The sequence below is a fragment of the Papaver somniferum genome, chromosome 1 (assembly GCF_003573695.1).
Source record: "Papaver somniferum cultivar HN1 chromosome 1, ASM357369v1, whole genome shotgun sequence".
Taxonomy (NCBI): Eukaryota; Viridiplantae; Streptophyta; class Magnoliopsida; order Ranunculales; family Papaveraceae; genus Papaver; species Papaver somniferum.
The window spans coordinates 1368909-1384754 of record NC_039358.1 but is presented as its reverse complement, the minus strand read 5'-3'; the positions used below and the strand labels follow the sequence as shown (position 1 = coordinate 1384754).

General features: G+C 35.1%; 3 protein-coding genes across 3 annotated transcripts; 2 read left to right on the top strand and 1 right to left on the bottom strand.

Annotated features, from left to right (window-relative positions):
• Positions 1-8533: 8533 nt before the first annotated feature.
• On the top strand, positions 8534-9601 carry LOC113336787 (F-box protein CPR1-like). Its single transcript, XM_026582464.1, has 2 exons — positions 8534-8850; positions 9010-9601. Exons 1-2 carry the CDS (start codon positions 8534-8536, stop codon positions 9599-9601), a joined length of 909 nt encoding a protein of 302 aa, XP_026438249.1.
• A 1834-nt stretch (positions 9602-11435) lies between these two features.
• On the bottom strand, positions 11436-12051 carry LOC113336350. Its single transcript, XM_026582258.1, has 2 exons — positions 11670-12051; positions 11436-11515 (listed from the first exon to the last, which is right to left on the bottom strand). Exons 1-2 carry the CDS (start codon positions 12049-12051, stop codon positions 11436-11438), a joined length of 462 nt encoding a protein of 153 aa, XP_026438043.1.
• A 2100-nt stretch (positions 12052-14151) lies between these two features.
• Positions 14152-15550, top strand: LOC113336069 (F-box protein CPR1-like). Its single transcript, XM_026582062.1, has 4 exons — positions 14152-14225; positions 14342-14396; positions 14492-14726; positions 14799-15550. Exons 1-4 carry the CDS (start codon positions 14152-14154, stop codon positions 15548-15550), a joined length of 1116 nt encoding a protein of 371 aa, XP_026437847.1.
• Positions 15551-15846: the final 296 nt, after the last annotated feature.

Sequence of the window (15846 nt, the reverse complement as noted above, 5' to 3'; positions counted from 1 at the left end):
TCTTTACATTGATTTAAGAAGTTGGGTTGGAGAAGAATTTTAGAAAAAATAAATAGTTATCTTATATGGATTTAAACATTATTTTCACATATATTCCATTGGAGAAGTTCTAAAGTTTAAAACATAAAAGGACGACAACTGTTAGGTTACGTGTTAATACTTAGAAATTTAGGTAACAACTAAGATCGAGAGACTTATCTAAGCTTTCCCGGGACTTTCGAAAAGTAAGTCTAGTCTTTACTGGATTCTCCTCAATAGTGAATAGAGGGTCACCCACAAAATATTTCTTTACATAGCAAAAGTTTAAGGTGTGTTTGGTACATTTTTTTAAAACAGTTTTCCAAAAAATTTCTAACTGTTTTAAAAATATACGCTTTTTTTCCTTGTTTTCATTTTTTAAAAACTGTTTGATAGGATAAAATTTGGTTTTGAAAACCAAAAAAAAATAATTAATCAGATTAAATGGAAAGACTCGTGTAAGAAATAGTGATATCGGTCATAGCTCACTTGCAGTCATCTCCGCAATCTCTTACTTTATTCTGAAAAAAGAAGAAGAAAAAAAAGACACAAAAAACAATTATATATTGTTCTCATTTTTTTGTTTATAAAAACATAAAATAAATTGAAAATATTTTCTGAAAGCATGTCCTTTCTTTCTTTGAAGAAAAATTTATATTAAAAGCATGTTTTTTTTTTTTTGATAAGCTAAAGCCGGATCGAAGCCTCTACTCAAAACCGGCCAGCTGGACTAGCCCCACTGCTAGACTCAACCCCGCCAAACCCTTCTATAAAACTAATTTAAATACAAACCTCTACTACGGTGAGAATTAAACCCCTGACTTCCTCTTTATCGGAGTTGATGGGATACCACTGAGCTATGCTCTTGGCCTCAACTTTTTTTTTTTTATGAACAGAAAACTAAATTCACACTAACTAGAGTGGAGGTAAGAATCCACCGGGGTACGTAGGCTATAACTAGTGATTTTAGAGCCAAACGTGTGTAGATCCCAGCTATTGTTCAATTCTGATTGATAATATCAACAGTCATCAACGGCCCAGATTAAGCACAGACAATTCCACGAATAAAATGTTAACATTTGTCTTAAGACTATTAACCTTTCATTTTTCCGATTAAAGAAACTTTGAGTTTTCCACCTTTTATCTCATTCATTTCACTGAACTTCCAAAGATAAGAGCAGTAGCTCAACATAATTTCTCTACCGTTACATTTGTCTTCAAGAAGAAATTCCTCGGCCTTCATGCCTGCTTCTGATGTTGGTACTTTCTCTCACAAGTTTATACTTTTTAGCCACAATTTGTATTATTTATTTGGTTTTTTTTAGGTTTTAATTGATTTTCCTTCTGTTGTTGATTTTGAAGATTTAGAACTGAAACTGTTGAAGAATAAACCAAGATACTATGAAGAAGACATAAGGGATCAACAAGTGTTGTTGATACAATAGTATGGATAAACTATGAGCGTTGACAGAATGTGTTTGGATCAACTGGTACAGTTGACATGAAGTGAATGGATAAACAAGCGTTGTTGATCCATGGTACGGTTTTTAGAAGTTTACTTGGGTTGCAAGTATTACTGGTTTAAGAGTTTATTTACGTAAGAATTGTCTAGAAGTTTCTTGTTAGAGTCTGATTTTGTTTAGGGAAGTCTTTTTACTTGAGAGTCAAGTTTGTTAATCATATAATTAGGCTATTGAGCCATGAGTCAAAACACATCAATTAAGAGAGAAGTTTGTTTGAGTTTAGTTTTGTGTTATTTCATTAAGTCTTTGATATCATATTTTCTACATATGGAATCAGATTCTAGGGATGTGGGTATGAGTTGTTGAGTTGAAAAAGATGACAATTTTATGTTCAATTAAGGTACCTGTGTTTGAAGGTAAAAACTTCGAGCACTGGAGGTTGCAGATGGAGAATATTTTCACATACCAAGAGGTATGGGATATTGTGAAAGATGGTTATGTAGAACCAGTTGAAGAAGTTGTAGTTGAAGGAGATGCGCAAACCCTATTAACTGAAAATAGACTGAAGAATTCTAAAGCCACATACATTCTTCATCAAGGTATTCATGAATCTCTCATGGATAGAGTGATTTATATTAATCAAGCTAAAGCATCATGGGATGGTTTGGTAAGCTACTACACGGGAACTGACAAAGTAAAGAAGGTTAGATTACAAATTCTGAAGAGAAATTATGAATTGTTGCACATGGAAACTACTGAAACAATATCATATTTTTTCTCAAAAACATTAAACCTTGTCAATGAGATGAAAGCTAATGGTGATACTATAGAAGATTCAACCATTGTAGAGAAGATTTTAAGAAGCTTGCCTGAGAAATTTGAATCAAAGGTTACTTCCATAGAAGAATGAAACACAGTTGCAACTATGACTCTTAATGAGTTGTTGTGTTCATTACAAGCTTATGAACAAAGATTACAAGAGAAAATAGTTGCTGCAAAACAAGTTAAAGAGGCACTTCAGAGACAAGTTATCTGGAGAAACAATCAAGGAAAACCTAATGCTGGAGGTTATATGAAGCCATTTGATAGATCAAAAATACAATGTTATAATTGTGGAGATTTTATACATATTGCTACTGAGTGTCCAAAACCAAGAAAGACAGTTAGTAATAATTACAAAGCAAATTTCAAAGCTAATATTGCAGAAAGTCTAGAAGAAGAAGAAGAAGAAAAGAAGGAAGAAAAGTGGTATTTAGATACTGGTTGTAGCAATCATATGTGTGGAAGAAAAGATTTATTTGATAAGCTTGATGAGTCTGTTAGATCAACAGTAAAGTTTGGTAACAGTTCTACAATTCCAGTTATGGGAAAAGGAAGAATTGGAATTGTTCTTAAGAATGGTTCAAAAGCATACATCTTGGATGTATTTTATGTTCCAGGTTTACATCAAAATTTGCTGAGTATGGGTCAGTTGTCTGAAAGAGGATATTCTATGAATATTTATAATGGTTTATGCTTCATTAGAGATAGAAGAAGAAGGTTGATAGATAAAGTTTAGATGACCAAGAACAGGTTATTTCCTTTGAATATCCAAAATCAAAAGGAAAGTTGTTACAGTAGCAGTGTTCATGATAATTCTTGGTTATGGCATAAGAGGATGGGACATGTGAACTTTAACAGTTTGCAAACTTTAGCAAAGAAGGAGATGGTGTCAGCCTTACCCTTTATTGAGGTACCTGATGAGTGCTAAAAAGTGCATATTTCTATATATTTTTCTTGACATTTAACTCATCTTTTGTGCATTAATTCTACATTCATTGTTTTCAAGAATAAATATTTTTATTAATTAATTTTGCATTTTAGGTACCAAATAAAGTTTGGATGAATTGCGGAGCGGAAAAGAGCAGAAAAGTGGTGGAAGCCAAGAGGAATCACACAAGGAAGCCACGAAGAATGTTGTGCGCAAGACCAGAAGGCTAGAACTGGGCTTGAAGAGGAAGAATTGTTCTTAAAGAAGATATGGGCTTGGCATACCCAAGGCCCAAAACCCTCACCCAAATCCATTTCCTATATCCATACCCGTTTCCCTTTCTAGCCGTCAGATTGGATCATCTCAGCATCCTATGGTCGCAGCATCGCCAGTACATCAAAGTCTGAAGCTCCTGTCTAACACTACAGCACCTAACTCCATCTTGAGCCGTCAGTTTCGTTGTATTAGAAATCCGACGGTCGATACCAGTCTCTTCACTTGTAGCTGTTAGATCAATCTATCATTTCCGCATCCCACGGCTCAGCTTCGCGAATCATCGAGACTTGATGAAACCGCTCAACACCCTAATACCCAATTCTATACCCATCAGCCAAACATGCCTTAACCCTAAGACTATCGATCCAAACTTTCTTCTTCCATCTTCTTCACCCATTCCCTCCCATGTCGTCGCTGCCAATACCACCAACTCCGTCTGCAGCCTCTCAACCACCACCATCCTTCATCATAACACACCAACCCTAAAACCCATCATCACTACCACTTTCACCAACTCTATAGACTTCTATTCCACCAATTTCACGCCTCACCAATCTCATGAACCCTAGATGTGAAATTGGTAGAATAGGTTGAAATAGAGTTGTAATTAGAGCATGGGTAGACGCAGGAGAAGGAATAAAGGCATGGGTCGAAGAAGATTGAGTGATTTCAGAGAGTTAGGTATGTCAATTTTGATTTTTGTAAAAACCCTAATTTGAACTGTTTAATTTGAGTATTTGGGGATTTTCTCTGTAAACCCTAATTGATTAATTTGGGTATAAATATGGGTTGTGGGTTTGTGTTGTAACTATGCCTGGGCTAGCCAGAGCTTCACCCAAGAGGACTGTACTAGCCAGTGCCTCAACTGTGTTATTTTCAATTGTTTTGCACAATGTTTGTTATGTTCTGATTTCATGTCTAGGGTTTAGATGAAACCCCAATTCTGATGTTAAGTTGTTCATATTCTAGACAGTGTTCTTGTTGTGATATAATGTTGTGGATAAATATAATCTAAACATGTCAGCATTTTACTTTCACAATGTATGCCTTGTATCCATTGTAGTCAGGTTATTTCTATGTTGAATGTGTTGCAACTCATGCTTAACAGATTGTTGTTCATATCTTTGACTAATTGTACTTTAATCATACAGTTAGTACTTTGTAGGAACACCTTAGTTGCGATTAGAATATCCTTCAGGATTGTTTAGCTATCTAAGAGGTTAATCCATAGTTAGTTGCATTGTGAGAAGGCATCTAGAACTAGGATTAGGATCATCTTAGAGACACTGAACCATTCTCCTAAGACCATCCTTTGATAAGCAGCAGGCATAGAACCTCAACTGCCATCTAGATAGTTAGATGAGGCTAGAACTTCACTAATATCTATACAAGGAACAAGACTCTCTTAGAACTAGGAGGACTTAGCTTAGGAAAAGGGTGGATTCAAGATCCTAGTCCCTCCCATATCACTGCCATTTAGAATTCTTTAGGAAATCACTTAGAAAACAACATATTACCCTCCTTGTCCCTGTGGACTTTCCCCTACTTGCACACTAGCTTCATCAAGACCCTGTATACTTGTAGGTAAAACATAGGTTGTAGTTTTAGGTACTCTTTGCCCAGCTACCAGTACCAGAATCAAGATATGAAAATTGCATCTTTGGAAAGCAGCACCGAGATCCATTCCCAATCAACAAAGCTAGAAGAGCTGATCAACAATTGGAGATTGTTTATAGTGATTTGTATGGTCCTATTGAAGTAACTTCACATGGAGGTAATAATTATTTTATAACTTTCATTGATTATTTTAGTAGAAAGGCATGGGTTTATTTTCTTAAACAAAAGAGTGATGCATTTCAAGATTTTAGAAGTTTCAAAGCTTATGCTGAGAAAAAAATTGGTAAGAGTATCAAGACCTTGAGAACTGATAGAGGCAAAGAATATACTGTTGATGACAATTTTATGGAAGAACATGGCATTCAACATCAACTAACTGCAAGATATACACCACAACAAAATGGAGTTGCAGAGAGGAAGAATAGAACCATAATGGAGATGGCAAGAATTATAAGAAGAACAAAAGATTTACCAATTTTTTTTAGGGTTATGCAGTTGACACAACTGTGTATTTACTCAACAGATGTCCTACAAATAGTTTGAACAACATAGCACCAGAAGAATCTTGGAGAGGTGGAAGACCAAGTGTAAGATATCCGAGAGTTTTTGGGTGTATTGCATATGCACATGTACCCAAATAACTAAGAAAGAAATTGGATGTCAAAAGTGAGAAGTGTATGCTTGTTGGTTATAGTTCAGTAACCAAAGGATATAAATTATACAACCCAGAAGCAGGAAAAGTGTTTACAAGTAGAGATGTGATCTTTAATGAAGATTCAAAATGGAACTGGAATAATGGATCAACAACGAATGTTGATCCACATAACATTGGATCAACAATGAATGTTGATTCAAATAACACTGGATCACCAAGGAATGTTAATACACCTACTGTTGTCAGAACTGTTCCAATTGTAGTTGAAGAAGACGTACAAGCTCAAGACAATGTTGAAGAAAAACATGAGGAAGAAAGAACTGAAACAATAACACAACAAGAAAATACAAGACCAAGAAGAAAATATATCACCTGCTAGGTTGAATGATTATGTTTTAACAAGAGATGATGAAGATGATGATGATATAGTGAACTTTGGATTGTTTGGAGATTGTGATCCTGTAGCTTATGAAGAAGCTGCTAAAGAACAAGGTTGGATTCAAGCCATGAATGAATAATTGGAGTCAATTGAGAAGAATAACACTTGGGAACTGACAACACTTCCACCAGGAAAGAAACCTATTGGTGTCAAGTGGGTTTACAAAATAAAATATAAGTCAAATGGTGAAAAAGAAAGATTGAAAGCAAGATTAGTTTCTACGGATATAGACAAAGACAAGGAGTTGATTACTCAGAAGTGTTTGCAGTTGCAAGACTTTATACAGTAAGAATGATTATTGCTTTAGCTACACAAAAGAATTGGAAGATTTTTCAGATGGATGTGAAGTCAGCATTCTTGAATGGAGTATTGGAAGAAGAAGTTTATGTTGAGAAACCAGCTGGCTACATTATGGAGGGGAAGGAGAATGAAGTATACAAGCTAAACAAAGCTTTGTATGCTCTGAAACAAGCACCAAAATCTTGGTATACAAGAAGGTTCTTATTTCTCAAGAAAGGTTTTACAAGATGTCCACATGAGCATACTTTGTATTTGAAAGATGATGGTCTTGGCAGTCATATTATAGTATATTTATATGTGGATGATCTCATATTTACTGGAAATAGTTCAAAGATGATCATAGAATTCAGATAGATGATCATAGAATTCAGGGAGGATATGGTGAAAGAGTTTGAGATGACAGATCTTGGTTTGATGTCATATTTTCTTGGTATTGAAGTTCAACAAACTGAAAGAGGAATTTTTATTAATCAACAAAGGTATGTTGAAGGAATTTTGAAGAGTTTCAAGATGGATAATTGTAATCCAATTTTAACACCAGTAGAAGAAAGACTGAAGTTGACAAAAGATGGATCAGGAGAGCTTGTGTATTCCAACAGATTTTAAACGTCTTGTTGTATGTTCAAGATATTTGACTTCTACAAGACCTGATATCATGTATGCATTTGGGTAGGTTAGTAGGTTTGTGGAAGCTCCTATACAATCACATTTACAAGCTGCAATACGAATTCTGAAGTATGTAAAAGGAACAACAAGCATGGGAATCTTCTATACTGTTTCAGAAGATCCAAAACTGGTTGGTTTTATTGATAGTGATTGGGCTGGAGATAGCGAAGGAAGAACAAGTACATCAGGCTATGGATTTCAGTTGGGAACTGGTTTTTTCTCTTGGTCATCTAAGAAGCAAAAGTTGTTTCACTATCTACAATAGAAGCTGAGTATATAGCTGCTAGAAACTGCGCTACACAGGCTGTATGGTTAAGAATGATGATGAAGTCATTGTTTCAAGAACAAACAACACCAACAACAATAGTTTGTGATAATAAGTCGACAATTTCACTAACTAAGAATCCAGTACTTCATGGAAGAAGTAAGCATATTGATATCAAATATCATTACATCAGAGAACATTTAAGCAATAAGGAGATAGTTGTTGAGTTTGTTGAAAGTGAAGAGCAAGTGGCTGATATTTTCACCAAGTCTTTGAAGTCTAACAGTTTCATTTAATTACGTGCAAAGCTTGGAATGATTAGCAAAGAGTATCTTGGTCTAAGGGAGGATGTTGAAGAATAAACCAAGATACTATGAAGAAGACAGAAGGGATCAACAAGTGTTGTTGATATAATAGTATGGATAAACTATGAGAGTTGACAGAACGCGGTTGGATCAACTGGTACAGTTGACATGAAGTGAATGGATAAACAAGCGTTGTTGATCCATGGTACGGTTTTTAGAAGTTTACTTGGATTGCAAGTATTACTGGTTTTAAGAGTTTATTCACGTAAGAATTGTCTAGAAGTTTCTTGTTAGAGTTTAATTTTGTTTAGGAAAGTCTTTTCACTTGAGAGTCAAATTTATTAATCATATAAATAGGTTGTTGAGCCATGAGTCGAAACACATCAATTAAGAGAGAAGTTTGTTTGAGTTTACTTTTGTGTTATTTCATTAAGTCTTTCATATCAGATTTTCTACAGAAATCTTGAAAAAGAGTATGTTGTTTTTTAGAACTTATAAGATGACCTTTTTTTATAAATTTTTGGTTTCTTATCATTGAATTCAGTTGTTGAATTTGATATATGTTGCATGTTTGTTTCAATTGCAGTGATGGTGAACATCCCAGAAGATATTATGTTAGACATATTGGTTAGGTTGCTGGTGAAATCGATTGGGAGATTGAGGTGTGTAAACAAAGCCTGGTGCAACTTATTGAAAGACACTAAATTTGTTAAAATGCACCTAAAACATGCAGTTGAAATGAACAAATTTCATCTTATGGTACGTCAGGATTCTATAGCATGAAAACCATAGGTTATAATCCATCGTTGTCTACAGATAATGGTCTTGTGAATGTTGATTATCCCCTTAAATATGAATCTGGAGGAGTGAAATGTTTGGGATATTGTGATGGATTGGTTTGGTTTGTGTACGAGCGACGGCTTGGGACAGGTCATGTTTGCATTTGGAATCCGGCTACAAATGAATATAAGGAATTACCGGTGGCACCAACTGAGTCACTAAACGTAAACGGCATGAGACGTTTTGAGTATGGATTTGGCATGAGACGTTTTGAATATGGTTTGGTTATGCTTACGAGATTGAAGATTTCAAAGTGGTGTGTCTAATGAGCTGCAAATCTTTTGAGGATTCTTGGTCTGAGGTTCAAGTTTGCACATTAGGATCGAACTCATGGAGAGGAACTGGAAACATCCCTTATGATGTTTATTATCCAATGCCTGGTATGACACGGGTGCCTGTTAATGGAGCTGTTCAGGATTGTTGAACGTACCACAGGTGCTTTGAGTGTTATCATTTCTTTTGATTTAGCACAAGTGATCATCCAAGAGATAGGATTGCCTAACTTGACAGATAAAATGTACGGAAGAAGTCTGTGTGTGTTAGATGGGTCTCTATGCGTATTAGGCAATGATGATGAAGTGTGGGAGTTTAAGAACTACGAAACAGAAGACTCTTGGACTAAACTTTTCAGAATTCGCCCGGAACATATTTTTGGATTCAAAGCATATTTGACGCCCTTAAATAAATTAGGGAATGGTAATATTCTACTAGGACTTCATACGGTTAACGCTAGTTTTCATTTGATTATGTATGGTCCAAAACAGGAAACATTTAATATCAAGTTCTATGAGGAAGTGGGTTGTCACCATTTTTACACTTCTATTTATGTGGAGAGCCTGGTTTCCCTGAACTCCGGTGCTTATATATCTGCGAAAACTGTAAAAGAAAGTCATGAAAAAAGAGAACAATGGGTACAGTGTATACAAATACAAGATGTGAATGAAAATGACTACTTCAGCGGCGGTGATGATGCTGATGATGCCAGTGATAGTGATGAACAAGAGTAAGATAATGAATGCCGAAAATATAAAGGAACTGAAACGTCACCTTTTTATTTGTATGTATATGTGTTTCTTTCGTAACAAACAATCAGTAGTGGCTGTTTAGGAATCTGTCAAAGTTCGGATGTTGTTCCAGTTAATAAGTTTTTTTTTTCTTTCTGGTAGTTAGTAGTAGTTAGTAGTATTTTTATTTCCTTTCAAATTAGTACGTACTTTTTATAACTGGATATACTTGATGTAAGGTAGTGTTAGTGCGGAAAAACTAGAGTCTTATTTTATTTTCTTCATGATGTGGATCTAGTTCGACCATAGAGGCTTATACTCCAGGTATCTTGTTTGATGGATTTACTTATGAGTTTTATGTTTTCCAAAGACTGATTCAGGTGTTTCATCACGAAGCACAGGAGCTCTTAATTGTTCCAGGCTCATCAGAAAGGTTCTTATTTTATGCCTTCACATGCTTCACTTTGATCAACCGGTTTAATCATGAATTTAATTTAGAATATTTTTATGTAATTCCCTAAGCCTAAGGCAAGAAATATGCCAAATCTCTCATTCATTATATGTCATCTACTGCCAGACACGCATGAAGATACCAGTAATTTCTATTCTGATACTCCTTTATTAGTTTATTGCTATTATATATCATCGGCCTGCTGTCTTACTCGTATACCCACCCGTACACTTCTATATAAGAGGAGATCTGCTGCTCTGGGTTTCATTTTAGCTGGAACGGTAGAAATGGGTTTTGTAGTATCTTGACGGCTGATCAGAAATGGGAGATTGGACTCCTAGATATAGTGGGAATACGTGGTTGGGAAATATAGCACTGTTTCTGTTCTTTTATGTTCAAGCTCTTAACTACGGAAGAATAAAGTAAACAATTTATTTTCCCATACAACCTATTCCTATTATTTCTGTGATATTCTCCCTTTTCCGATTATGCTCTTCGTGTCTGTGATTTGTTGGTAACCCGTCACCAACGAGTATGTTTGTGCTTCCAGGAGTTAAGAAAGATGGTGTTATGAACCAGTATGTTGTTTGGTTAATCGCATTCCGAACCAAGTTTCTTTAATTTCTGCACATGTTCTTCAGTGATTTTGTTAAAGAAACGTAACTAAATCCCGGAGACCAACGAAGAAATCTTTATCACCAACAAAGCTACAGACGTTTGCAACCACAGCTTGTAGAAGTTTATGTTCGGAGAAACCTTGGGAAAATCCGCTTCTTTCCCCTTCTCGAGGTCAGGTCCAGTCCCCCTCTTGTTCCTTTTTCTTCTTTTTATGAATAAAATCTCCTAGTGAGCTTTGAGGAAAAACTAAAATAAGAAATTCATAGATTTAGGTAGATTGCCCAAACTAGCTTATATAATTTCACCAACCAAGCCAGCTGAGGTTCCATTCCTCTTTACTACTAACAGGTTTAGGAGACCACCAAGAGCTTTGTATATGATTATTGAATAAACATCTCTTAGGTCAATTTGAGGCGGATTACATACATTTGTTGGTAACTCATAGCAGCCTGTAATTTCTTGTACATCGAGAAAGCGATAATTTTTTTTTTTTTTTTTTGAAGTTGCATATGATCAAAACACTAGGATATTGCTTAAAAAAATTAAAAACAAAATTAAAAATAATCAGGTAGTGGAAACGATCACCAATCATGCTTGTGTTTCCTTCTGTTGTTGTCTACCTGTATCATGGCAAGCCCTGGACTAAATCGTGATCTGGGGGTACTACCCCAAAGCGAATCAATAACCTCATCGTTCCGACAATAATCAAGCCGCAAATAGCAACGAGCACTATAAGAGGTGACATGGCTAGGAAACATATGCATAATATCAGAATTTGCCAGCATCGTAGTCTGTTTTTGCATATACAAATCCGTTCTCCGCAATTATAACAAAATCTGGTTTTACATCTGCAAAAGGAGAAAAGAAAACAGATAAGAACAGACAATTAAGAGTAGAATATTGAATCATTATTGTACAGAATTTAGATTAATTATCAAGTACTGAAGTACACAAACACATGTTACTCCAAAAGTCTTAATTACCTGCATGTAATGGAACTACATCCCTGGTTGCGCTCAACATAATGGTTGCACGACGGACACCGTACCCACTTGTTGTGTTTAACATTCTCAATGAAGAAAACATCATTACTGTCAATGTCAATTGTAGTCTCACTTCTATCAGTACAACGATGGTTCTCTTTCCACGGAACCATGCAATGAAAACAGAAGAGTTTTTTGCAGTTAGGACAGTTTGATTTAGTCACCTTGGTAGTACTATTAGTTTCAACACATTCATTCAAAACCAATTCAGAACAATCTCGATAAGGGCAGTAAGATCTTCCATAAGCAACCCACCTTTTGATGATTCTAAGAGTACTGCGGATTCGCAATGAACACGGCACCACTTCTCGAATACGTTTCCTGAGAGGATTGAACGACATGACAGAGTATCCAAAACAACACTGCAGTTGGTACTAGGGCATTTGATTTGTGACATGTTGTCTTGACTCACTTTTACTTGGATATACTTGGCGACGCAATCTGTACAGTAGTTATGAAAACATATGTTTTTGAATTTTGCGTTTAATGGAACATTTTCTACCCAAATCTCACAGGTGAAGAAGCTACCATCATCGTACCTGCTGCTGGTTGCATCAAGGTTTATCTCGTTACAGACCGAGAAGGTATTATAAGAAGGATACTTTTCGAGAGTTAGGTTTACGTTTGCCATTGAACTGAACGAAGTAGAAGAACGAAAAAAATAAATACCATAGAAAATATAACTGGCACTATTTATATTGGATGGAACCATGAAAGAAATCCATGTTATGGAGTAACATGTGTTTGTGTTATGGTTTCCTCTTTTAGGTCAATTTACACTTTTAGATTGGTATTATGCAGGGAAGGACCGAGGCTTTTACATAAGGTAGGCGGTGTTTGGCTGGCAACACGAATTAGGAGAGTTTTATTACAGGGATTAGTTTAAATATTTTTACTTACTTTGTAAGTTATGTCCAATATACAAATAAATTTTTCTTCCAATCCAAAAAAGAAGAAAAAAAACCTAGTAATTTATTAAAATTTTAATTAAGATCAGCATCATTTATTGTATTTGATAAGTACCCACCCATATCTGATATATTGTATAGACACGGACACGAGACTCGGTTATGACACTCACGGTTATAGACACACGCCAAATCTCGAAAAGACGGGTTACGAGGACATGTCACTTAGATTATACTCACTCCGTCTCCTATATATTGCTTGATTTACCCTCATAAATTCCAATATATTTGTTTTTATAAATTTCTCTAATGTTGCGTGATTTACCCTCATCAATTCCAATATATTTGTCTAGGAAACATGGAAAATATCAATAAAATAAGAGTTTTTATCCCACTAAAATATTAAAATAGTATAATTTTTTTGGGAATTACCAAAGACATTAACTAAGCTTGTTAATATCATACTCTTTAATAAGGATAAATATGGAAGAAACCACATTGAAATTGGTTTTATTCCTATCTATTGAGACTAAAGAATTTTACTTCTCCACCTTTATATTAGAAACGGAGATGGTATATACCAATAAAATGATATTTTACGACAATACACAATAAACTAATTTTTAAAAAATATTTAATTACTGATTAAATAATGTTAATAATGATCAAGCTTTTTTAATTATATATACCAATAAAATAATTTTTAAAAGAATAATAAATCAGCTTCACATTTAGCTTATTTTGATTTGAAAAATAAAAATAAATTATTTATGGCGTGTCAAGTGCCCAATTAGTATCGACAAAGTATCCAATATAGATTTTTATGGGATTAGTATCGACAAAGTATCCCATATCGATTTTTATGGGACACATGGTATGACGTGTCCATAATGTCCCACACGGTTACATCACATCTCTAGGCGTCCTTGCAACATAGAGTTTCACCAATATGTGCAACAAACAAATCTTACTATTATCTAGAGATCGTGAACGGTTCTACTGCACACTGTTTTACCGATATGTGCAGGTTCATTGATTAAGATATCAACGGCCCATATTAAGCACCGTATGTCCCACCAATAAATATTTTCCAAGGCCTTTCCTTTTCTCCAACAAAAAAGGCTTTGGTTTTTCCTCCTTCTGCCTCACTAGTCATTATTCATATCCCCATTTGAGCTTCCAAAGACAAAAACACTCACTCAGCTTAATTTCCCCACATTAAAATTGTCTTCGAGAAGAAATTCCACAGCCTTTATTCTTGTAGTTGATGCTGGTACTCTCTCTCTCGAAATTCTATTCTATTTTGCTATGTGTTTTATTATGTTTTTGAGAATCATGCGTGTGGTATTTTTTCGTTTTAATTGTTGTTCCTTTTGTTGTTGATATTAAATATTTAGAACTGAAAACTTGAAGAAGAGTATGTTGGTGCATGTGTTTAGAACATAGAAAATGACCTTTTATAAATTTTTGGTTTGTAATCGTTTTATTCAGTTGTTGAAATTGATAGGTTGCATGTTTGTTTCAATTGCAGTGATGGTGAACATCCCAGAAGATATCATGTCAGACATATTGCTTAGGTTGCCCGTGAAATCGATTGGGCGATTCAGGTGCGTAAACAAAGCTTGGTGCAACTTATTGAAAGACACTAAATTTGTTAAAATGCACCAAAACATGCAATGGAAACGAACAAATTTCATCTCATGTTTCGTTGTTTGGGTATAAGATATAGCATCAAAACCATATGTTATGATCCAATTTCGCTTACTGATAATCGTGTTGTAAATGTTGATTATCCTCTTAAATAAGAAGATGATGGAGTTTTAAGTTTGGGATATTGTAATGGCTTGGTTTGCTGCGTTTCTGTGGATCAAAGGGCATTTGGAATCCATCCACAAATGAATATAAGATATTACCAGCTACACCGCTTGAGTCGTTAAATGGCCACAAACGTTTTGAATATGGATTTGGTTACGATTACAAGAATGAGGATTTCAAAGTGGTGAATCTAGTGAGTTGTGATTCTTTTTGGGGTTATTGGTCTGAGGTTCAGGTGTACACATTAAGATCAAATTCGTGGAGAAGAATTGGGAAAATCCCTTATGACGTCGGTTATCGTCCAAAACCGGAAATGGCCTGAGTGCCTGTTAATGGAGCTCTTCACTGGATTGCAAATACCAAAGTTGTGAAAAATGGAGCCACAAAAGTTATTATTTCTTTTGATTTTGAACAAGAGATTATCCAAGAGATAGCATTGCCTATCTGGTCAGATGAAATAGGCGAAACAAATCTTTGTGTGTTAGGAGGGTCTCTTTTCTTATTAGGTAATAATGATGAAGTTTGCGAGTTGTGGGAGTTTAAGAACTACGAAACAGAAGACTCTTGGGTTAAACTTTTCACCATTCACCCAGAACAGATTTTTGTATTCGATGCGTATTTGATTCCGTTACAAAAATTAGAGAATGGTCACATTCTACTCGGAATTCATAATGTTCATCCTGGTTTTCATTTGATTTTGTACGACCCAGAACATGAAAAATTTACTATTAAGTTTTACGAGGATGTAGACTGTCACTATCATTGCACATCTATCTATCTGGAGAGCCTGGTTTCCCTAAACTCGGGTACTTATATATCCGCGGCAGCAACAAAAGAAAGTAATGAAAGAAGACTACGATCGCTATACCAAGAAAAGCTAGAAATGTTAGACATGAAAGAAGACGACTATATCAGCAGTGATGACGATGCTGAAAACAATGAAGATAAAGTGCAAGACGTTATCGATACTCTTGATAGAAGAATACGACGGCTACACCAATTATGGCTAGAAATGCAAGACATGAGAAAAGATGACTATCTCTGTAGAGATGATGATGCTGAAAACAATGAAGAGAAAGTGCAAGACAAAACTTCAGACAATGATGAAACGGAGTAAGATAATGAAAGCAAAAAAATAACTGAAAGGTAATAGCATATCTGAATCTAATGCTCTTTTTCATTGGTGTACGTGTTTCCTTTGTACATTGCTTAGTTGCTTCTTCTCTTTATGAATTTAGCTCATAGTTTTACGGATGCTTGCCCCGTTTCTTGTGGTTATAATGTGATCATATGACTTGTACTGTAACTACTCTATAAGAAAATTGAAAAAATGGACACAAATACTATGCCAAAGAAAAAAAAGAATGGTCGTACTTAACATCATGGCTAGTCAATGACATATATTTAAATATT